Source organism: Aspergillus fijiensis (genome assembly GCF_003184825.1).
Source record: "Aspergillus fijiensis CBS 313.89 unplaced genomic scaffold BO72scaffold_35, whole genome shotgun sequence".
NCBI classification, from domain to species: domain Eukaryota; kingdom Fungi; phylum Ascomycota; class Eurotiomycetes; order Eurotiales; family Aspergillaceae; genus Aspergillus; species Aspergillus fijiensis.
This window is the reverse complement of record NW_024469011.1, coordinates 113,022-135,761: the sequence shown is the minus strand read 5'-3', so window position 1 is coordinate 135,761 and position 22,740 is coordinate 113,022. Positions and strand designations below refer to the sequence as shown.

General features: G+C 51.7%; 7 protein-coding genes across 7 annotated transcripts; 4 read left to right on the top strand and 3 right to left on the bottom strand.

The window, feature by feature from the left end:
- Positions 1 to 2,016: 2,016 nt before the first annotated feature.
- BO72DRAFT_469901 (GTPase-activating protein GYP6) lies at positions 2,017 to 4,492 on the bottom strand (the record flags this gene model as incomplete). Its single annotated transcript, XM_040946987.1, has 6 exons — positions 2,017 to 3,200; positions 3,295 to 3,437; positions 3,490 to 4,007; positions 4,074 to 4,232; positions 4,288 to 4,405; positions 4,470 to 4,492. The coding sequence occupies 6 exons, from the start codon at positions 4,490 to 4,492 to the stop codon at positions 2,017 to 2,019; spliced, it is 2,145 nt and encodes a 714-aa protein (XP_040799638.1).
- A 184-nt stretch (positions 4,493 to 4,676) lies between these two features.
- On the top strand, positions 4,677 to 6,491 carry BO72DRAFT_487350 (uncharacterized protein). The gene is made up of 2 exons (XM_040947979.1): positions 4,677 to 4,704; positions 4,758 to 6,491. The coding sequence occupies exon 2, from the start codon at positions 4,930 to 4,932 to the stop codon at positions 6,286 to 6,288; it is 1,359 nt and encodes a 452-aa protein (XP_040799637.1). The 5' UTR covers positions 4,677 to 4,704; positions 4,758 to 4,929; the 3' UTR covers positions 6,289 to 6,491.
- Positions 6,492 to 7,692: 1,201 nt separating this feature from the next.
- BO72DRAFT_497897 (putative Yippee zinc-binding protein Moh1) lies at positions 7,693 to 8,113 on the top strand (the record flags this gene model as incomplete). Its single annotated transcript, XM_040948731.1, has 2 exons — positions 7,693 to 7,791; positions 7,880 to 8,113. The coding sequence occupies 2 exons, from the start codon at positions 7,693 to 7,695 to the stop codon at positions 8,111 to 8,113; spliced, it is 333 nt and encodes a 110-aa protein (XP_040799636.1).
- A 677-nt stretch (positions 8,114 to 8,790) lies between these two features.
- BO72DRAFT_513031 (alcohol dehydrogenase family protein) lies at positions 8,791 to 10,829 on the top strand (the record flags this gene model as incomplete). Its single annotated transcript, XM_040949458.1, has 6 exons — positions 8,791 to 9,338; positions 9,515 to 9,661; positions 9,843 to 9,943; positions 9,988 to 10,481; positions 10,540 to 10,661; positions 10,727 to 10,829. Exons 1-6 carry the CDS (start codon positions 9,196 to 9,198, stop codon positions 10,827 to 10,829), a joined length of 1,110 nt encoding a protein of 369 aa, XP_040799635.1. The 5' UTR covers positions 8,791 to 9,195.
- BO72DRAFT_163247 (uncharacterized protein) lies at positions 10,734 to 11,698 on the bottom strand. The gene has a single exon (XM_040939328.1). It carries the CDS (start codon positions 11,530 to 11,532, stop codon positions 10,846 to 10,848), a length of 687 nt encoding a protein of 228 aa, XP_040799634.1. The 5' UTR covers positions 11,533 to 11,698; the 3' UTR covers positions 10,734 to 10,845.
- On the top strand, positions 11,663 to 13,309 carry BO72DRAFT_449597 (KH domain-containing protein). Its single transcript, XM_040945063.1, has 2 exons — positions 11,663 to 12,398; positions 12,462 to 13,309. Exons 1-2 carry the CDS (start codon positions 12,011 to 12,013, stop codon positions 13,154 to 13,156), a joined length of 1,083 nt encoding a protein of 360 aa, XP_040799633.1. The 5' UTR covers positions 11,663 to 12,010; the 3' UTR covers positions 13,157 to 13,309.
- Positions 13,310 to 15,292: 1,983 nt separating this feature from the next.
- Positions 15,293 to 18,425, bottom strand: BO72DRAFT_469896 (putative LPXTG-motif cell wall anchor domain protein; the record flags this gene model as incomplete). Its single annotated transcript, XM_040946986.1, has 2 exons — positions 15,293 to 17,146; positions 17,241 to 18,425. The coding sequence occupies 2 exons, from the start codon at positions 18,423 to 18,425 to the stop codon at positions 15,293 to 15,295; spliced, it is 3,039 nt and encodes a 1,012-aa protein (XP_040799632.1).
- Positions 18,426 to 22,740: the final 4,315 nt, after the last annotated feature.

Below are 22,740 nucleotides of genomic sequence, written 5' to 3'. Positions count from 1 at the left end.
TTGTCTCGGTGGTGGTGGTGGTAAGTTAGTAGTAGTAGTAACTTAGTGGTGGTGTTTTGTAGTCAATTAAGCTAGAAAAGAAGGCCAATAAATGGCCTGTGGGGTTTCAGGAGGTGAACCTCTTGAGTGAGTGAGTGGAAACGCAGGAAGAATGACAATAATAAGTTAATGGGCACCGCCAACCAGCCAAGGGACGGAAAGGAAATAGTCACGCCCCCAAAATGTGGGTTCTTCGGAGAGGCAGAGAGGGAGATTCGAAGGAAAAAGGAAATTTGGGAGAAGGGCGGGAGAAGAAACTAACGATACTATAACTATGCCCCCATTAAGTGAGGGAGTTGGTGCAGTGAGCGGATTAGGGAAAAGGGAAGGAAAGAAGAAGGAGGAAGAGAGAGAGAAAGGTGGGTAATATAATAGTGGAGACAAGAAAGGCAGCTTGCGGGCTTGCTGGCTTGCTTGAATTGAAGCTATTGTTGTTAAGAGAGGTTAGTTAGTTCACTTGTGGTTGACGATGCGGTCGGTGTGTGTCTATGAGTACAGTAGTTACGGAGTACTGGAGGAATGATGAATGACGTCCGGGGAAACTTAGCAGAAGACCTATTCCAGTTCCGGTTCTTCTGACTTCGGTGCTTTTTTTCCCTGGGGATTGATCCTCTTACTTCACTTCCTTTTATAGGAATTGTTTGGGTTTCCCATTTCTTCTGAAACCCTCCATCTGGTCCTTTCGTGGCCTTGAAACACGAGGGGATGGATTATCGCTCAATCCCGACCCGGTGATAGCTTACTTACTCAAGTAGGTGACCTCCTCAAGCTGCAATGGAGCTGAAGAGAAGAAAACAAGGCCATTGAATGCGAATAAATTACAATGAGGGGACAAGTTGGGCGGGAATGATATGGCACGGTCGCCCCTCTCCTCCGGGATCTCTGGAGTTCCGTACTTTTAGCTACCTTAGCTTCTAGTACTCATACATACCCAGTGGTAAGAACGGGCGCATGGCGGACCCCAATGGGTTCAACCGATACGCTAATGCAGTCTCTCTCAATTGAAGACCCCTCTCCCCCCCCCCCCCCTCCTTCCCCTTTCTTGAGCCCAATACGGCTAAGGAAAGACAATGCAGTGCTCAAGCTTCATGCTGCTGATGGTGATGTAATTATGAGTAGTTCACAAGTTCGCTGGAGGAAAATAGCAACGAATCAACCCGGCGTAGAAAGAAGCACACAGTACCTATGCTCCACAATGCCCATCGATCTGTCATCGCACGATTCCTCTCCTACCCCTGCCTCCCCTCCCTCAAAATGCCCATTCATTTCATCCATCCATCTCAAGTCCGACTCTAACTAAGATGTGAAATGCTTCGGGGAGGCTTGGCTGACTAACCGAAATAGCTGTCCCCTCCATGGCCCATGGATGCTCCGACTCTCTCAACTGTAGTCCGTGGTCTGTAGATCACGACCAGCTATCCGAAATCGAGATTGATTGGGCCACCAGGCTGGAAATTGCAGATCCACCAGCGTCACTGGGCATGGTCAATCCCAGCTCGCATTTGCTGTTCTAAGATCGCTGCATTTTCTTGTGTCCTTCTTGCAGGTATGACTCGTACAGGTTTCTCCCTAGGCCTCGGGAATTGAGAACGGACAAGCGCCTGGGGGTCGATTCGTAAATAGCCACTGATCCAAAATCAGGTACGTCAGATACTGTACCTGAGTGCAGAGTAATTTAGCCATGCCTACCAGACCCAGCTGGTACATAGTATGTCAGTCGAGTCAAATCTTGCCCCAGCAGCAAGGCTCGTGCTCAGCGCATAACTGGTGATTTTAGGGTGGCGAAACACCTTCCAAACCACTCTATGATTGCGCGAGGCCCGAACAGCATGTAAATCCCACGTGCCACTTCCTCCTCTGATGGTAAATACATACGTTGAAGGGAAAAAAAGCCATTACAGACGAAGTAATTCACCGCTAAACGTCCATTGCTTAATGTAACACCGGTTTAGATTGCCGCGTGCACCGTCGGGTCTCTCATGGTTTAGGTCCACGGAGACTTCGCAGGGCCAGACCATCCGACTCGATCTCGGCGCCGGGTTTGCCATGCTCTTCGTCCCCATTGCCAAAGAGGGAAGCTGGTTTAGACCGTGGGCGACCTTCTCCGTGACGAGTCTGCTCCGGAAGTACAGATGCCGGGCTGACAAAGCTCGAGAGATGTCGCTTGCCGCCGAGCATCCATGAGAATTCCGAGTCGGCCAACGATGGCCGAGATACATGTCGGAGGGGCATGGAAGTGGGAAACTGTGGGCTGGTGGCGGTACTGCGGTTGACCTTCGTCCCAACGCCAATGGGAGATCTGGGTGACTCGGCAGATGTGCTGGTCCGGTGGGTAAAAGTGGAGGCGCGATCTGCCCCATCGTTTGCAATTTTTGCGCTGTCACTGGGAGCTTCAGCAGCTTCAGGGGGCGTCTCGGATTCGGCATTACTATGCTCGCTCGGGGATTGATCGGCAGCGCTTAAGGGGATGTTGTGGTCTTCTAGACAGCTTTGGATGCTTTGAACCTTATCGAGAGCCTGCGCCAGAGTGTCCTTGTCACTGCTGTCCATATTCTCGGCTTTGTTGACATGAGAGCGTATGTCCTTCAGCGCCACACTAAGCAACTTGGCGAGTTCTCTATTCCGCCACTCCAAATCCTCGATCTTCGCTTTCAACTTGGATGTATCATCGGAAGCACGATCCCAAGGAGTGCCCAATCCCTGACTTTGGTTCTCGTATCGTGTCCCGCGATGCTGATGTTCCGACTGAATAGACTGCATGTTTCGTTTCGCTTCGCTCACTGCGCCTCGAACGGCTTTGGCGACTCCCCAGGCCTCTGTTCGGCGCTGAATACCCTCCGATACGTCCTGGAATAGCGCTTCGAGGCTCTTCGGACTGTTTCTTGCGGGTGACCTGGAAGGAGAGCTGACCTCACTCAGATCCCTAGATGCACTTCGCAGGCGAAACTTCCCTTTTGAGGGTTTGGCACTTGGTTGTCCAAGTCCTCTCGACAGATCCGGCGGTCTACCGGAATACTTCGAGATGATGAATAAACCTCTCTCTGGGGTGGGGTTTTGCTCCAGATATATCCCGTCGTAAACAAAGGTCAGCGGTGAATGGGGGTCGGGGGCTGGATAGCGCAGCAAGATACTCAAAGCGCTTGAGGAATCAGCGCTCAGTACTGTCAACTATCAGCACATGAACTCGCAGCACTCATCACCAATCGGGAGTAAGGAGCATCATTGTATCATTTCGCAAGGGGAAGGGATTCTCACGCTGCCAACGGATCCGCAACAGCATTGCAACGCAAACATATTCAATGAGCTCTGGGCGTAGTCCTTCTGCAAAGAGTAGATCCCAGATTTGAAGAACGTCTTGAAAAGCGAATTCGCGCCCGAAGAGAAGACGCATCCAGCGACTTCACATCATATCAGTTTTGCGCTCCCCATTCGAATAGATGCATGACTTACGTCAAAAAGATCTGTGGTAATATCTCTAGTGCCTGCAAGTGATCCGCAAGCTCGAGATCTGCCGTGACCAGGAGTTCATTGTGGAGGCGCTGGCACTGATGCACAATTGGAATAACGTCCAACTGACCATTGGCCGATCGAGTCCTATTGTGCTCATAATACACGCGGACATTCTGCATCACTGAGCAGAACAGCGCAAACGAATCATGCTCCACATAGTTGGCATCGAGAAGTTGAAGCATCGCGTTATCACCCGGTTTCGTTTCCCTGGTATCTTCGAGTGGGTTCGTCTCGATCGCATCCCGGTCCACCACCCACAGAAGAGGCGCCAATATCTCATGCATGCCTTGCCGATAGCCTAGGTCTGGGTTGAGTTTCGCATAAATGAATAGTATATCGATCATCTTCGCTTTGGTGGTGGGCTCCCGGAAGAAGAAGTTCTCCTGTAAACACCGATCCACATCCTGCGAGATATCCGCTCTTGTCTGCTCATCGTTCCGTAGAGTTTGCCATGGGGACTATGTAATCAATATCGTGTCAGTTCACCGCGATCTCAAGGGCCACGACAGTGTAGTGGTAAGTACCTCCACATCATCCGCCAGCGGATCAACGGTCGATTCCAAATCGTCCGGGTGGTCAATATATTTCAGGAAATGGGCCTTCAAGGCGACGTAGGCGCTTCGTGTATCCGAGAGCTTCTGCGGCCACTGTGCCCGATCCAGATCGTCGAAAAGCAGGAAGGCCTACACCCCCAAGGTAAGCGACAGAAATTACAATATAGCAGTAGCAGGCGCATGCCTTCCAACAGATCGATCTCAGCCCATCGTTGCACAGTTTGTCGTCTTGCTCCAATCTAAGGGCGTTCCGAAAGCCGGCGGTGGTGTCATTGTCGCAAAACAGGGTATCCCATCGCTGCCTGACCATTCTTGAGCTGGGAGATCTCCTTCAGAGGGTGGGCATGCGTAAACAATTGGCCATACCTTGTTTCCTCGATTCCCCTCATTTCACCATATGGCTCTTCGCAGATCGGTGTTCACAAAAGCTGCAGATTGACGCGCATCAAAGGCACAAACAAATGCTGGTCCGGCGGTTGAGGTTGCGGGCAGTTGTCCGTAGCCGCGGAGGTTGGACCCGCCAAAGAGGATTTGTTTTTCCTTGGGTGCAACTGCAACATCACTCTCCGTCCCGGCCACGCCGCCCTTATCTATGCGCCAGGTATAGTTCGATCACTACATAGCGTGACAAAAGGCTGACCTGACTACGTGCAGATTATTTCTACTTCGAAGGGACTGTTGTATGGTCTGTTCTATTGATCGCTCTGTTGGCATTTGTCTTTTAGTCCTTTTGGTTTAGTAGTCCATTCCATCTAGTGGCAACTGCATTGCCCCAAGAGCTATTCGGTGAATCAAACCAAAACAATCCTCACACAGCCAGCCATCCATGTCCGCGGACCTGTTTGCAGAATTTGGTGTCAATACCAATTCCAGCCAGCCTGCGAATTCTACGAGTCAGCGACCCGCGAGACATCAATCTTCTTCTCTAGTCCCTGACCTGGACTTCTTTGGCGAGACGTCCTCAACATCATTCTCGAACCAAGCGAGCCAGTCCGCTGCAGCAGGCACCCAATGGCAAAGCTCATCTTGGGACAAGTCATTTGCATCGGGACCGGTACAGCATGATAGTGGTAACGACGTCCTTTTCGATGCCACTCTTGAGACTGCATACGATGAAAGCGATGATTGGGGCGAGTTCGAAACTGCAGATGTGCCTCCACAACGAGCGCCCGTAGAAGAGCCGAAACCCAAAAGCACGCTGTCCACCGTACGCCCGGTCAAGGTGCAAGAGCCCTTCAATCTTCTAGACTCACCCTCGATTCAAAGTGTGCCGTCAGTGTCTGCTAAACAGACCGTTGCCATACGACAGCAAGGCAACGCTCAGAAGATTCGCAAGGAACCGCCGCGTCCGACACCGTCACTGTCCACTGAAGATGACCCTTTCGAAGATTGGGGTGACTTTGTCGACGGGCCACCCACAGCACAGAGTCAGGCACCGGACCGAAAGGCACCAGCTTCGAGGACACAGCATGGATCTGCTTTGAGCAGAACAAATCCATTGCACACTACAACTAGCGCTACGAACTCCGGTTTGAAGTTTGCAGTCCCCAGCTCCACAACTACGGCAGATCAAGTCCGTCCAACCAACATACCACCGCCATCAGTATTGCTGGAGCTGTTCCCTCAGGTGCTCGAGCAACTCCGACATGGGGCCACGGAGGCAAGGAAGAGCATGCAGCACAGAGATAAAGTCGAACGTGCAGCGTGGTCAATTCAGATTACGCTGAGGACTGCCGCTCGAGTGGTTGCGGGCCGTACCTCACGATGGAAAAGAGACAAGATTCTAAGCCAGAGCATGCGCATTGGCCCGGCAGGCAAGCCTGGGGGTATGAAGCTCAGCACGGTTAACAAGAATGAGGATGTCAAAGAGCAACAACAGGCTGTGGATGTGCTCACCATGTGGCGTGACAGGGCGGCACTTTTCAACTCTATCATCCAGGCTTCCGGAAATCGAACAATTCCTATCATTCAGGAGAACGTGCGGGCGATGACGCTTGGTGCCGACCGGGGCGCACTCAAAGCATCACATGCCTGTGCTCTCTGCGGATTAAAACGAGATGAGCGGTTGCCCAAACTCGACGAAAATGTGGAGGATAGCTTCGGCGAGTGGTGGACCGAACACTGGGGTCACACCGACTGCCGGCAGTTCTGGGAAAATAACAAGACTCTACTTGGTCAACGATGAATGTATAAATACGCACGATACTAGGTAGCTGGAAACAGGGCCCGGGGTGGATAATGACCAATGCGATTGGCTGCTCAGCCGCACTAATGGCGTTTGATACTTAGACAGGTCTGTGTGCAAGTTGAAGGTATAGATAGGTAATACATCGCAACTTTCTCCAAGGATAGAGTGCGTGCATGACTACGAATGAAAGGTCGGGCATCCTACCGATCACGTCATGAGACATGGAATGGGGAGTGCGCGTGTCTGCAGTTGCTGTATTGATGTGGAAGACGTGTGCTTCAGAGTTGAAGTAGTATACCTATTTTATGCTATTTGTCCTTATACTAGACGGATGATACTTAGAATTAGAATATGCTTGTGGCGTTGTACAGGTGCTTGTACAGATGGCAAATGTTGACTTATCGTCAGTAACAATAAAGCAAAGCGATAACAATGATAAGCTCAATCCGAAGCGGGGTCATGTATCGATCAGCAAAACGTAGTGTCGGGTGATGAGCCAACCTATTGAGGGAGTCCATTGTACCTGTCATTACTTACGGCTGAGATCATGCCCGAGACGTACTTACGAGTGACTAGTAGGCTTTTACACAAGATGAATCGATCACTGCGTCACGGGGGCTGGTCTCTTCCCAAACTTGGCCAGATGCGGGGGCGTTTCCTCAACTCCGACGGGGAGCAGCTGCCTGAAGTTACTAAGTACAGCGTACAGTAACCAACTAACTTACTAGGTAGACAGTCGGTAGCCTCCACTCCACCTCCCGGCTCATTCATCTCATCTTTGTCCCCCATTCCCCCATTCCCCCATTCCCCCCTTCCCCTCATCCCGTTTGTCCCCTGGCTGCAGGAAGGCAAGAAGTGATCTATCTCTCGACTGACTCTGTTTCAAAATCCACTCTCGTCCACTTGCTCGGATTTCCTGATCAACCAAGTGCCACAACTAAACCATAATTAAGCCCGTTGGTCTGGGCTGCACCTCCGCTTATTCCCGAGGTCCTTTCCACCGCAGCTGCTTATCATCATCACAACCACTCCACGCCCAGACCAGGAGAAACAGTCGTCTCCCTGCAAATTTACCTGAGAATTATCTCCCTTTCGAGTTCTCTTGCCCTAGTCTTCTGACACAGTAGTCGAAAATCCCATCACATCCTCGACCGAGATTAACCTTTGTTTGTGCACGCACGATAAGACAACCAAGCCAACCGTATCTGCATAGGGGGGAAAGGCTAGGACTCAATTCCAAGGCTCAAGACTTACTAACAGAACCATTTGTTCACTTCCCGACTTGCATCTCTGGCTTTATATCCCCTCGAACGTGATTCTGCACCTTTGCAAATCTGTGACACTACAGCACCTAAATAGCACCGGGGGCAGTGTGGGCAGGCAGTCACGGGATACGACACCATGGGTCTCATATACAACGTTTACCTGACCTCCAACAAGATCTTTGGGTGTAAGCAATGCAAAACCCACCTGGCCGACTACGACGACATCATCAGTCGAGTATGTGTGTTCGATCTCTTAGCGTTGCTTTCCATCTCTTTGAGTGCAGCAGCAGCAGCTGACCATCGTCTCTCTTTAAACCTTGCAGAATTTCCGCGGCCAGCATGGCAAGGCATACCTCTTCAACAACGTCGTGAACGTCACCCAGACCGAGGCGGTGGAGCGGAGCATGACCACCGGAAGACATATTGTTCGCGATATCGCCTGTCGACAGTGCAAGGAGACGGTCGGTTGGAAATACGACAAGGCCTACGAGACGAGCGAGAAATACAAGGAGGGGAAATTCATTCTAGAGGAGGAGCTCCTGTGCGTTGTGTGCTGAGGTCTCTTGATCCCAACGGTGGTGGCCACGGAGAGACTCAACCGACATAGCCACATGCACACATGGCCTTGAGATTGTGCATGTCTCTAAAATGGGGCCCCATTGCGCCTCTGTGGGTTGAGAGCTGAAGACTGGTTCGTTCAGTGAGCGATTGTTTATTACTATCTTGGCTATTCTTTGAGCGATATGACGGCGTTCTAATGGAGCAAACAAACACTTTGACTTTGGCTTGGCGGTATTCCAGTTGATTCCCACCCTCGAGGGTTTCGCCCGACACTTATAACAAACAGTTCATGACTCGAATGGATGGTCAAGTGGTGCATGAGCTGGTAGTTTGAATGTGCGGAGCTTGGCTGCTCTTATAGGCTGGTGGCTACGTTATTTTTACCTCCATGTAATGTGGTCTGGAGGTCATAGAATGTCTTCTTTCATTTTCGACGGTCGCATTTTGAGTCATCATGACAAGTTTGGCAGGCATTTCCAGCTCGCCTTGTAGTGTACTACAGCCTGCATGATCTGCACTAGGTTGTTGAGGTTCGAGGACCCGGGGAGATCGCCTCGACATTTTGAGTAGTATATCTACGTCCGCACCCGCCAGAGTATGACCCCAATAATATGCCTACCTCGCATCCACATCTACAGTCTCCCAGTAAAACCCTCCACCTCACCATAAACCTCCGCACACCCTAATCATACACCACAGAGCCAAAACAATTACTTTAATAGCTGGCACCTTCCAGCTCCTCACTCGACATTACCCCTCATGACCATCCCCCCAAAAGTCGTCGATGCCTTACGTACGAAAAAAAATGGACCCACCCAAGCATCATCAAGAGGGGGGAGGGGGAGGGGCAACCCGCGGCCGCATTTACCGCGCCCGCGCCGGCTATCGGAGTGGGTGGGCATTCTTTGGGCACGTTCACGTTAGGGGAAAGGGAAATCTTTTTCCAAGCCCTCTCTTTTTGTTCCTTTTTCTTCTCTATATCATTTCCCAACCCGCGACGCCGGAATCTTTCATTTTGTGTTTGGGGAAGCAGATTGCAACATAGAATTTCAGCATCGAAATCACAAACCTGCCAGAGATGTCCGGCGAACAACAACAGAGCATGCGCGTGGTGGCTTTCCGCGGCCCTTACAAGGTCGCGGTGGAGGAACGGCCGGTACCCCGGATACAGGACGCGAGGGATGTGGTGGTTAAGGTGAAGTATACGGCGCTTTGTGGGAGGTGAGTTTCTTTTTTTTTTTTACTTTCGTGTTTTCCTGGGCTAGAGGCTGGAGGCTGGAGGCTGGTCGGAGGGGAAGGGTATTGTTGATTATGGGTTTAGGCGTGGGGTATAGCTTCATGGATTGGGGTCGTTATGAGAGGATCTCGAGCCTTTACTGATGAGTGCTTTCCTTTAGTGATCTTCATGTGTACCGGGGAATTGAGCCGAGTGGGGAAGGGGTTGTGATGGGACATGAGGTTACCGGAGTGGTTGTTGAGGTTGGGGATGAGGTGCGCTCGGTCAAGAAGGGAGATTCGGTTGTGAGCGCTTTTACCACGTCTTGGTGAGTGATCCTCTTCCATTGGGTGCTGCTAGTGTTGTTCTGGTAGTAGTGGTGGTAGTGGTTTACTGGGGCCAGGGGAGGAGTTGCGGAATGTATTTGAGAGGAGGACGGATGAGTTGGTCTCAAGGAGTGGCTATGGAGCGGGGAACTCGATCTTTATGCTGATTCATGGGTTGGTCAGCGGCAAATGCTGGTACTGCACTCAGGGACACTCTTCGCGTTGTGAGCAGAATGTCCTGCTGGGATGCGATAACCTCGACGGCGCTCAGGCTGAATATGTGAGTAGATTCTGCAGATCTGAGGGCGGAGGGTCAGTTCATCCCCAGCGATGAAGAGGCTGAACTTGTCGGAACAGATCAGAATTCCCAATGCGGATGGCACAGTGGTCAAGGCCCCCGAAGGTGTTGATGACAAGCTTCTGGTGCTTATGGCCGATATTTTCCCTACGGGTTACTTTGCGGCGCGCAATGCGTTCAAGGCATCCACCCCAGAGCAAATTGCAGAGCAGACGGTCGTCCTCATCGGCTGCGGGCCAGTCGGACTTTGTGCTCTGATCAATGCGCTCGAGTACAAGCCTAAGCATCTACTGGCGGTGGACTCGATTCCCGCGCGACTTGAATTAGCAAAGTCGCTCGGAGCCGAGCCCTGGAATTTCCAGACCGACCGGGACGGTCTGGACAAGCGCGTCCAAGAGTTGACGGACGGGCGCGGCGCAGACGCGGTCATCGAGGTCGTGGGCTTGAGTCCGGCATTGAGGACCGGATTCGATCTGCTGCGGCCGTTTGGTACCATCAGCAGTGTTGGCGTTCACAATGGCGAGGTAAGTTTCCCGGTGGTCTTTGTCCTGTCGGTAAAAGCTGACTCGCATCTGTGTGTAGATTCCATGGACTGGTAGTGAGGCTTACGGCAAGAACCTGACGGTCCAAATGGGACGATGCCCTGTGCGTTCGGTTTCCGAGCAAGCCCTGCAAGTTTTGAAGAAGAACCAGCATCTTCTTGGGTACGTGTCGCGTCGTTTGTTCATTCCCAGACCTTGCAGCGGTTTTGGCTGACTAGTATATTTAGGTTTATGGCGGACAAGATCATGCCTCTTTCACAGGCCGTTGAGGCCTATGAGCTCTTCAATGCGATGAAGGTACAGAAGGTCATCTTTGAGGTCGATAAGTAGGCTATCTGCATCGCATTCAATGCACGGAAGATCTGCTGTCAAGAGCTCTCAGACAATCCCTTAGAAAACCGAAGCGATTGACTGTGCACGAGGGGGAGATGTAGTCGTAGTAATCACAGTCCCGAGAGTAGTACAAGTGAAAACGAAAACAAGCAGTGGCACCACCACCACCACCACCACCATCGAGTCGTCTGAGAGACATTTGCAACTCAGCAATTGGGACATGAGGAGAAACAAAAAGATACCTGAAAGTGAGGGAAGATTGAAGAGTGAGGAGAAGGAGGGGAAAGGGAAAGGGAAGGGGAGAATGTGGAGGAAGCGGAGGAGTGATAATGTGAAGGAAGTGAAGCGGGTAGGTGCTAGTTAAAAAGTCACTTTGCCAGTTAGCCAGCCAGCCAGCCAGCGCCGCCTGCCTACCCGCTTTGTGAACATTATTCTCTCTCCAAGCTCTTTCTTTCCTCCTCCTGCCTTTCTGCGCCTCTCTGTCCGTCTGTTTGCTGCTCCCACCTTCTCTTCCTAACTCCCTCCCCTCTTCCTCTTCCTCTTCCTCTTCCTCTTCCTCTTCCTCTTCCTCTTCCTCCTCCTCCTTCTTCCTCTTCTCTTCCTCTTCCACCTTTCCTCTATTCTCGCTACCACCACTTCTTCTCCTCTTCCGTACCGTATCCCCTCCCTCCCGCCTCTTCTCCCTCCTCTCTCTCTCCATCTCCTTCTTCTCCCTCTCCCCTGATTCCTCTATCCCTCTCTTCTTCCTCCTTCCCGCTACCCTCTTTGTTCTTTCGCCCTCCTCTATCCCCCTCCCGTTTCACCCATCCTCCACCTTTTCCCCCGCCCGCCGAAAACCCCTCAGGATCGATCTCGTCACCCCTCTTCACCACACACCCCCCCCCTCCTTCGATTTCTCTTCTTCGGATTATATCCGCTTTATCGCCCGCCTTTATCTTCGTTGATTTTCCAGGTAAGACCACCGGCCGCCTTCGATCCATCGGGCGCAAGGTCGGGTTTTCCTCGCCCGTCACTTCGCTACCTAGTCAGATCGTTACGAAAACCACGGTCATCCCTCCGCTTCTCCTTGGGCAATGTGAAGCTGACTCTATAGGTGAAGTTCTTCTTTCGAGAGCTTATATCCTTCGATCATCACCTTTTCCTCGATTCCTTACTCGACCTTCTACTTTCCTGACATCATGGACGCCTCCGACTTGCACGAGAACCCCATGGTTGATGAGAACATGGCTGACGCCGTTGACATGATGGATGAGGGTGACATTGAAATCATCCCCAAGACTGAAGAGGAATACGCCCAGTCCACGCTGACTCTCCGCGCCATCGTCTCCTCCAAAGAAGCCGGTATCATCATCGGTAAAGCCGGCAAGAATGTTGCTGACCTGCGTGACGAAACCGGTGTGAAGGCTGGTGTGAGCAAGGTTGTTCCTGGAGTTCACGATCGCGTCTTGACCGTCACTGGTCCCCTGCACGGCACTGCTCGGGCCTATGCTTTGGTCGCCAAGGGTCTGCTTGAGGGCGCCCCGCAGATGGGCATGGGAGGCGTCGTGTCCAACAATGGCACCCACCGTAAGTGAACCCCGCGCACTTGAGTTTATCGTTTGGTCTATCAAATGGCTAAAATATCCTTAGCCGTCCGTCTCTTGATCTCCCACAACCAGATGGGTACCATCATTGGACGCCAAGGTCTCAAGATCAAGCACATCCAGGACGCGTCCGGCGTGCGCATGGTTGCGCAGAAGGAAATGCTGCCTCAGTCCACTGAGCGCATCGTTGAGGTCCAGGGCACCCCCGAGGGCATCGAGAAGGCTATTTGGGAAATTGGAAAGTGCCTCATCGACGATTGGCAACGCGGAACCGGCACTATTTTGTATAATCCTGCTGTTCGCTCCTCGGTCGGCGGTACTAGCAGCTCTGCCAGCAACCAGAACACTGGCAATGGTTACAGCAGCCGCCCCTACAATCGCACCGGCAACGGTGCCGACTTCAGCGACCAGTCCGGCAGCTACAGCAGAAGATCCAACCCCGATACCAGCAACCGCGGCTACCCTCTCGTCACCGAAGACGGCGAGGAGATTCAGACCCAGAACATCAGCATTCCCGCCGACATGGTTGGATGCATCATTGGCAGGGGCGGAAGCAAGATCACTGAGATCCGTAGAAGCTCTGGAGCTCGGATCTCTATTGCCAAGGCTCCTCACGATGAGACGGGCGAGCGCATGTTCACCATCATGGGCAGCGCCCAGGCCAACGAGAAGGCTCTCTATCTTTTGTACGAGAACCTCGAGGCCGAGAAGACTCGCCGCAGCCAGCTTCCTCAGGAGTAAAGTCCTATCATCAGACAACCCTTAAGCACAAATCTCGCGCCACATTGCTATCACCCGAATCCTTATGCGCTTCCTCCCAGAGAACATAATCGCGCGATGTCTCCCTCTCGCTTGTGCTAACCACTTTGATTCTTGACGCTGTCTTTTTTTTTTCTCTCATATGGTCCTATTTGTTTTACCTTATAATCTCATATGTGCAGCTTCCTTGGTTTTACAAGAAGCAAGAACGTTGCTAAGGTGGACCATGCATGCCTGTCAGATACCAGTATTATGTGATCCTCCATGATCGCTTTGACTCGAAGAAAGAAGAAATGAATCCGAAATCGGAAGAACTACTGCCGACGTTATGCCCCGCAGCTGATGTTTATGTTCCATCCGTTACATGATAATTTCGTGCCTCTGTGCTTCTATTTGCTTCGTTGCCCTTTCCTCTGGAGGGGACATCAGCATTTTGATCTAATCCCTTCCTCCTGTAACCATCAACATCCTTGCGAATCTCTCTGCTTTCCGCAAAAGTCACCCTTCCTCCCCCCACACCTCCTTAACATAAAACCTACCAAACCTTAACCCCAAACTGTGATGTATCGTCCCTCTTCCCTCATTCGCCCGTTTGCTCCTGCTCACTTTATCTTACTTTGCAACTCTCTCTCTCTCTCTCTCTCTCTCTTTCTCCCTATCATACCCGAGCTTCCATACATCAAGCATTTGGCCACTTGACACCTCCAATGCCTTGTATGGTCATTCCTTCCTGCAACCTATGCTGGGAATTCCCCTTCCGCGCGGCTCAATGGAATCATCCCCAAATCTGTATACCAGGACTTTGAAAGCTCAAATTTTTTGATGGGAAACAGAACAATATGAATCCCCCAATTTTCTCATCCATTGTGTGGATCCACCTTCAAATATCGTATACCGTTATAGTAGAAGTCAATAGCCTGCATTCACCATCGCTTTATTGATGGACTGTGTGCTTGTGTGGTCGATAGATAGATACCCAAGGAAGGCCATTTCACTAGTCATACAAGTGAATAACTACTAGCTACGATACAGTACGTCAAGTGATCAGCTCGCTCTGCAACCGCCGATAGGCATATATACAACGACTCGTAGTAGAGGTGCTAAGATATCATTCCCGATCAAGGTGTCCACACAAGTAATAGGAGCATTTCTCAGACAATCTGCGCAAGCCAACAGTGCAAAAGCCGAGCATGAGATGAAAATCCTCATCATCATCATCATCATCATCATCATCATCACTTCATTGTTAGTTAAGTTACAGAGTAATCCGTATTAACCCCTAGTGCATTATGGACAAGATCTTCTAAAATTTTGTACATGCCCCTAAAAAACAACAACATGCCTGGGCCCTGGGAGGGACCTTGGATACATACAGTACTGTACATTGTATCATGGGATCTGTGATAATGATTGGATGGGGCTGTGAGTGACAGGGGACACAGCATATTGGAATCGGTAAGACTGTAGGAACAATGAGATGGGGTTCAACGAATGGAAAGAAGGGAATCTGATAGCGACGAAAGAAGAAAGGAGAGTGCTGGGCTTGAGATCTCAAGTCCTTTGGTGGGTTGGACCATGGCCAATCCCGGAGGCCGGAAGTGGAAATCTCCGAACTCCCTCCAGGCTCGTCTATGTATGTGCAGTATTGGCCGAGATCATGCAAAGAAATGAACGGCAAGAAGATAATGAGAAAGAAAGAAAGAACGAAAGAAACGAGGGAGCATATAGAGGAAATCGCTCAGACAGATACAAGTAAATTCGTATAATGCATAGTAGATCTCATCGTGCCACGCAAGGCATTTTTGCAATCAGAAAGTTTGCCGGAGATGACCGGTCGAGTCAGTGGGAGTAAGTGCATCGGAAGAAGTCTCTCGTTACATGTGCAAATGCAGGTGGGTAGTACTTCGTACAGACGTCCCCAAGAATGCTCCATGGCGATCCTGGGAGAGTCAAAATCAAAATCATAAGAGAAACGCCGGCTGAACTGAAATCAATCCATGTACCAAGAATGAGGCGCTGCGTGATATGGAGTAGGTGTTTGGGAGGTGTGTATGCATGAACGACGTTAGCTTCTTGAGATGAGAGGTAGAGAAGAAGCAAAAAGAGCCGTGGATGGATTTAATCAATTCGGTCATCGAACGTGTTAATAGCGTCATCTGACACAGCAAGTGACCGCGGTCGAAGCCCAAATTTCCGCGCGCCTAGACTGTTGGTTCGAACTCGGTTTTGGCTGATCGGAGTGTAACTCGTAGCTAATTTGCTCGAGGGTGCAATGATTCGAGTCTGGGAAGCTTCTGGTCGTGGAGATAAGACGCTCTCCTCGATGGATCCATCGCTCGTGTTAGTGGCAGAGCTCAGCCCAGATGCTGCACCGTACCGACGATAACCCGCTTGGATGTTCGAGCGCGCAGTGGCAGGGGTGTAACTTGGAGTCATCAAAGTCCGGCGCAGAGGAATCGCGGACTGTGAGAGGGTAGGCGTCCGAGGCTGAGGCAGTTGCGACGGTTGAGGTTGAAGCGAGAATCTAGGGTTGCGATCCGGCGTTGCAATAGCCTTGGACTGGGACGCAGTATATCCATGAGACATGCGCTGGCGTGGCGATACGCGATAGTTGTTTGCTGCGCTGCTAAGGTCCGCGATACTTCTTGTGGGCGAGCGAACCTGCGGGGTCTGTTCAACAAGGGCCTCATCATCAGTCCGGTGTCGCTTGGTCCGTAACGAAGTCGAAAGTCGACTCAACCGAGTGGGCGCCGGTGAACTGGGTGAGTGGGTCACTTTCGCTTCTGAGACTGGTTCGTTGTTTTGGTCGCCGTGCTGGGACTCCGGGGAAGGAATGGCAGTTGCGACGCTTGATCGACGGGTCTCTAAACGGCTACCTACACGTTTGGTGCTCTGTCGTCGCACTAGCCCATCGGAATCAAGAGTCGTGCTTCGACGAAAAGGCAGCGTCGGGGTCAACGTGTCGTCGTCGTGCGCATGTCTTTCCTCCTCCTCAGCTCTACCATTGACGACTAAGGCCGATTGTCTCCGGTGTTGCTCGTCCGATAAAGCAAGGCACAGCTCGGTTAAACTGCGGCAAACGCTGTCTGCTTTCCGTCTTGCTTGCCTATCAGATGTGCTATACCCATTGACCACGGATCCAGTACCAGATGGGGCCTTGTTGGATCCAAGCAGAGTCGAGAGCGCTAGCGCGTCGGTAGCGGTCACCTCCAAAGCGGCGTAGACTTCATTGCTGAGCACGTCCTTCGCATTGACCAAAGCCGACTGTAGTAGCGGATGGACAGGGCTAGGGCCCTCTGCCTCACCCGAGAAAGTGCTTGTCTTGTGGGAACGCCTGGGTGAAGACGACACCGTAGTCATAGTCGTTGTGGCTGTTCCCGGCCGTTCCCCAGAAGCGGAGGAGATCGCTTCCTGGGACGAGGGCGGCAGCTTCCCGGTCAATTCTAGCTTCTTGATTCGGGACTTGAGATCTTCGAGCTCATCCCAGACCGTGGAAGGCGCAGTTGTAGACAAGGTGGATTCCGTCCCATCTTGACGGGACCGCTCGGACTCGAATCGAGCGCGTTCGGTCACATCCGAGCTGGATGGTTGTCGGCTGCCTCGAATAGACGAAAGGGTCGATTGGCGATAGGCTCGGGACTCGTGCAGCGAACCGCGTCTCTCAGGGTAGGACTCGGGGCTGTAGGATAAGGGTTCGGGACTGAACCGGCCCAGTCGACTTCGTGGTAGACCAATTGCGGACCTGGAACTGGGGACATAGGCCGAGCTGGACGGGCGGCTATGTTCATCCAGTGGATGGGCGGAAGCTGAGTAAGAGTATAGGGCGGCCGTGTGGGGGGTGGACGGAGATTCTTGATGCGGATGCAAGGGGCTATCGTAAGTATTCAAGCGAAGCTGCTCGGGGTGAGGCATCTGTTCCGAAACACGAGAGGTTGATGAACGAAGTCCACTACCAGACATCCTGAATCGCGACTGTAAGTGCCGGGATCCGACGAAAATTAGCTCCAAGATTCCCACAATCACTAAATGAAAAGCACAGCAAAATAGCTCAGAGCCTCCGACTCACCCGTCGAAGCTCTGATCGCCCGAACGAATCGCGACGACCAGAATCCGATCTCGCAATGTTTAGAAAAATATCCTCGTTTTTGGCGCGGGTATCATCTGCGACCGGCGTCTTGTTGCCGTCTCCTGACTGACTGTATCGGTCGAACCCATCGACACCGCGACTGCGCTCGTCAGCCGGCGTTCGCCCCTGAGCATAAACCACCGAGGAGGCGGACATTCTATCGTTCACGTCTGGTATCGACTGCTGATCATAAAGAGAGGATTTTCGACGCTTGGGTGCATTTGGATTCGTCGCGCGAACCGTCGAGGGAGCGTCAAGGGGTGGCGCAGAGTCGGGTTCGTTTTCTACGGCCCGTCGAGGTGATGTTGGTCGATAGCCAAACCCCGCTGGATCGCGAACGTGGGACAAATGGAAGTTGGGGACTGACCGCCGGGGTCTGTCATACAGGATGGTGCGTTGTTGGGGGGTCGGAGTCGGGTCTGGGCCCGGATGCGTGTCGTCGCCGTTCTGGACGGAAGCGTTGGCGGCGCTGGTGTGCGACGATGTCAGAGCTCGTTTGCGAAGAGGATACTTGTATTCAAAGCTGAAACGGCTCTGAGGGGGACGAGGAACAGCGGAGGGAGAAGAGGTATGCGAAGCAGCAGCAAAGGCGGCCGATGAGGAAGAATGGGAGGAAGAAGAGGTGGGTGAAACAATTGTTGAAGTTGTTGTGGTGGTGGTGGTGGTTCGAGGTACAGTGGGACGAGCTGAAGGGGAATAGTAGTCGTTGTTGTCGCAGCTGCCGGCGGCGGGAGTCGCTGTCTTTAGCGCGGTTGCTCTGCCCGCCTCACGGCTTTCGGCCGCCATCATTACACCTACACCTACACCTGTCGGGCGCATTCCTGGTTTCGACCTCGTCACGGACGGACCTTCGCTCTGACGTGGGTTCGATCCGGCACTGAAGGTGATGGTCCTGGCACGATTGACAATGGAACGGCGACAGAGGGACTCATGCGGGTCCTGATGCGGTACATGTACATGGAGATGTGGCTGGTTCACCGCGGATTCGGTCTTTCGTCGTCGACGAGTGTTGGGATGTTGCTGGTCTGCTGGGAATGAGGAGAAAGAGGAAGAGGAGGAGGAGGAAGAAGAGGGGAGGAGAGGAGAGGCTGCATTGCCAGCAGCCGTGGATGCGTCTGGGGACATCTGCAGTTCTGCAACGGGTGGTGGTCAGGCATCCACACGCATCCTCGTTGATCAATCAGATCGATCTGCTGATCAGTTGACTGGGTGAGAGAGAGAGAGAGAGAGAGATGTATCTGCAAAGATCGGAATCTCTCCTAACCAAAAGCAGGCGGAACGAGAGAAAAAAATTAGAAAAGGAAAAGTAAGAAAAGGAAAAGAACAAAACAAGCAATTTTTTTCTTCTAATCTCACACTGATTACGAACGACCAAAATACAATATGATTTATCGGTTGTGGTGGACCGAATGATGATCAGAAGAGAAAAGTCTGCTGCGACATCGATCTCTTCGCGTATTACGAAGTACAACAACTACTAATAATAAACTAATGAACTAGTCCTGCGGCTCAAGGGGAACAAACGCAATAGCAGCCGAGAAGAAATAAATAGACCAAACACCACGAGGGCTGAATGGGGCCTGGGGGGAGGAGGGCAAGGGAAAAGAAGGGAAATGAAGGACGGGACAAGTTGTGTGACCGAGTAAGTGAGTGAGTTGAGTGCGTGTCTGTCTGTCTGTGGTCTGGTGGCTGGCCGACAGCAACTGCTTGGAATACAACTGATTCACTGGTTGGCTGGCTGGCTGGCTGGACCCAGTCTGTACGTTCCCCTCAATGGTTCGGATATTTACATCTGAATCATGATCGAGTGAAAAGAGGGAGGGATATCATGACCAACTGCCTGTGTATCAAACCAAACAATCAAAAGAGATAAAAATTGGTGATATCATTTACCCCGTGTCCGACCAAGCGGGTTGAGACGATTTCTCCCGGTTTCATCTGCCTTGGCTGGTCAGCATGCAGCCTGGTGTAAGAGGGCTGACTCTCCAGGGAGGTTACTCAGGGAAAAGGAATCTGTGCAGCAGTTTCTGCAGACACCGTTGTTGTTAACGTTACTACAGATTATCAATCTCGACGTGAGTTTCTCTAGCAACGTCCAGGGGCTTCTAAAACCATGGTTCGGAGTGGTGGTCAAACCTTGGTTCCCAGCAGTGTCAGCCCCGTCAACTGGGAAGGTGAGCACAGAGCCAGGTAACTGGTCGACGTTCCTTGGGAACAACCTTGAAAGAAACTGGAATTGCCCCAGATGACATGCAAAATCTGGGGAGGCCGTCATATGCAGCTTACATACAATGAGAGTGCTTCGAAGGTCAACAGTCATGCAAGCATAACGAAAGTATATTTATTCATAACGGGGAAGATCGTTGCCTTCGGCTCGATACTCTCGTTATCTTTATCAATTATCAAGACTATGCAAAGTGACTCAGTAATACATCACTAGCGATAAGATGATATCACGGCCTTCAGGATTCTACTCATACTTAGGCGCAGGTGGTAGAACCGTGACATGGCGCAAGGTCCGGATAACAGGCAGCTGCCGACGATTGTCTCAGCTATCCTCCGACGTATCTTTCAGACCAGGGACCTTCATCGTGCACTGGCAGCCTTCGTATTGCCCGGAAATCCTTTGTGTCTTCCGGCCGATTTGAGTCCAGGCCCGGGGTCCAGGGATCCAATTTCTACGATTATGCCACATGATAGCTCCCTGCTACTTTATAATAGCCAGTGATGCTCAGCACAGACAAGAAAGAGCTTTCCTTTCGGCGAATAGAGCCTCATGAAATGGGAGATGAGCTTTGCGTTAGCCTCCGGACTATTGATGCTCGGGTGTTTCGACTAGAGATCAGTCAGTATATGGCTCGGATCCGATCTGACTTAAGGTTGGGGAAGCTCGATTGGGGCGCCGTCACGCAAGCCGCCAAAAATCGGACCGACGCTAGCGAAGACACTATGTGAATGGGTACTGACGGCAGCGGGAGGCTTTGCTTAAGTCTCGTGTCGAGCGCTGCTATTCAGATCGCTGCCTATGATAGATGGGTGGCGCGTGTAATCCTTCAAATCTGGTCGCTTGGTTGCTAGGCTACAGCTGAGACTGCAACAGTGCTCAGCCTTTGGAAAGGTAATCCTGTTGCAGGAGACGGGATAGTCTTGCGTGTTGGTTGGAAACGCTTAGTCCAACAGTCGAGTTGAGCATGATTGCACGAATTGATCTGTGGGGGGTTTTGGAGACCAACATGTTACGTAGAGACCATTGGCATTTAGACAACGGCAGCGTCTCGAAACTTTAGCGAGTCATAGCTTCTTAGGGTTCAGGCACCAGACCGTCCCGGTACGAAACACCATCAACTAAGAGCATTAGCAAGATCAGTAGAAATGCTTTCGAGATTCCAAGTCAAGTCAAAAATTGTCATCTGGGCACACTGTCGGCTGATTACCGAAGCCTCGTCCTCACAAAAGAGAAAAATGGCACAACGGGTCAATTGGAGTTAAAGGAGCATGGCCGGGCTCAGCAACCCGCAGTCCGCGAAATCGCCCCCCCACATTAATCACCGACGTGAAGCCGAACGGGCGGTCCAAGTTGAAGTGGTTCTCTGTTCTGAGCCATGGCATTTTCCTGGCCCCATAGTTTCAGATAGACGTTTTGTGCCACGTGGAATCGGGCGCAGAGGGGTCTGGTCTCATCAAATCTCTCTCAATCCGTAACATCGATCCAGGCACTGGATATTGGACGGAATGATGTTGAGTGATGGCAACGAGTCAGCACGAAAGGCTGGTGAGGGACGAACCTAAGTGTGCTACACATACTGCAGACCGTGGGGAAGACAGGAGGTTGCGGTCAAGAGGATTTGCGCGGGATGATAAAGCTGACGCAGTGCAGCAACGCACATCAGTCCTGGAGAGCCGACCGACGACGATCTGTGGCCATGAGCCGATCGCGTCAGATGCAGATCATGGATGCAACATGGCAGCAGAAACTGGTTCTCGAGTTTCTTGTCATGCCAGAAAGTCGGAGCTCTACCTATGGTGCGTCCAGAATCTGTGACGTAGCAGGTCATCAGTTACCCAGTGTGTCTCGATTGTGACAGGAGTGCAAAGCCTTTTGTCGATATTGCTAGCTATCTCAGGTTTCGAGTTGCGGAGACAAGCAGCATCAAGTGCTGAGCGATATCAAGGATATGGAGGCTAGTGAGACACTCACTGTGTACCATACCAATGTACACAGCATTTGCAAAGGAATTGTGCTATCAAGAGAATGGGGTCAACCAGCGCCGAACGATCATCGTCCTCGGGAATGTCTGTGTAGATATGGAGATATGTAGATATATCTGAAGCATAACCGACCAGGCGGCCCTTGACCAGAGCCAATCATCCCCAGTATAGCCGATCTCGACGATACAAGGAAAGAAGGAAGATGATTTGGCGCTTTTTTTCTCGTTCCTTCTTGCTCTTAGGTTCCCCTCATTATTCCCCTGCCTGTGACAGGCGATGTTGCACACGTGATGGGCGATGGAACTAGTGGCTTAGCATTGGTTGGTTTGTTTCAAACCCGGCCGAACTTCTTTTCTGCCGCCTCTCATTGGATTGACTTAGCGCGCGCCCTCTCAGGGTGTTGTTTCAGCTGCAATGTGCCACGGCCACTTTCATGCCTTGCTGTCTCAACTTTCCCAACCTTCCATGCTGAAACAGTTCCGAAGGGTCTGGGACGGTACTCCGTAGTCACCATGGTTTTTTTGTTTCTTCTTCTTTTTTTTCTTCATGGATGAGACGTCCAGGGGAAATCGTCAGATCATGCAAAACCAAAACCAAAAAAAAAAAAATGTGTGCTGTGTCTTAGCGACGACAAGATGCTCGTTCCTGACTCCCCTGACTCGGGCAAGTTATTCCTGGCCCACTGCCTGGACCGGACGGCCCACCGTTTCCAGGGGAAACTTGCTTGGGACCTGAAATGGATGGAGCCCTGAGGGGAGACGGACGGGCAGAGAGAGACTAGCGGAATTGGCACTAGCCCCAGCCCGTCAGCCTCTGCGTTTCACCTTTGCTACGGGCCCAGAGAGCCGCTGCCAATTTTTCCAAGCCTCGGCGCCAGAGAGAGGTCCCTGCTGAATCGCCCTCCGCATCTACGTAGTGAAAAACCGATTCATGCCTCCCCTCCCCTCCCGACCGGCTCTTTATCTACTCTATGTCTCTTTGCTTGTCTTCTTCTCTCCAGTTGTGTCTCCTGGTTGAAGGAGGGGATCATCCGTGTGCTTACCCGGTGACAGTTCAGTTAGGTTAGTCGAGAAAGTTGACAACCTGGATTTCTTCTCAAGCTGGCTTGACCCGAAAGAAACCAACCCTTCTTCAACCCAACAAGCAAACTCATCTTCTTTTTACTTTCTTGCGAGAACCGTGCACGCCCATTGAAGCGGGTCAATCTCTCCCCAATACGGAATTGATCTTG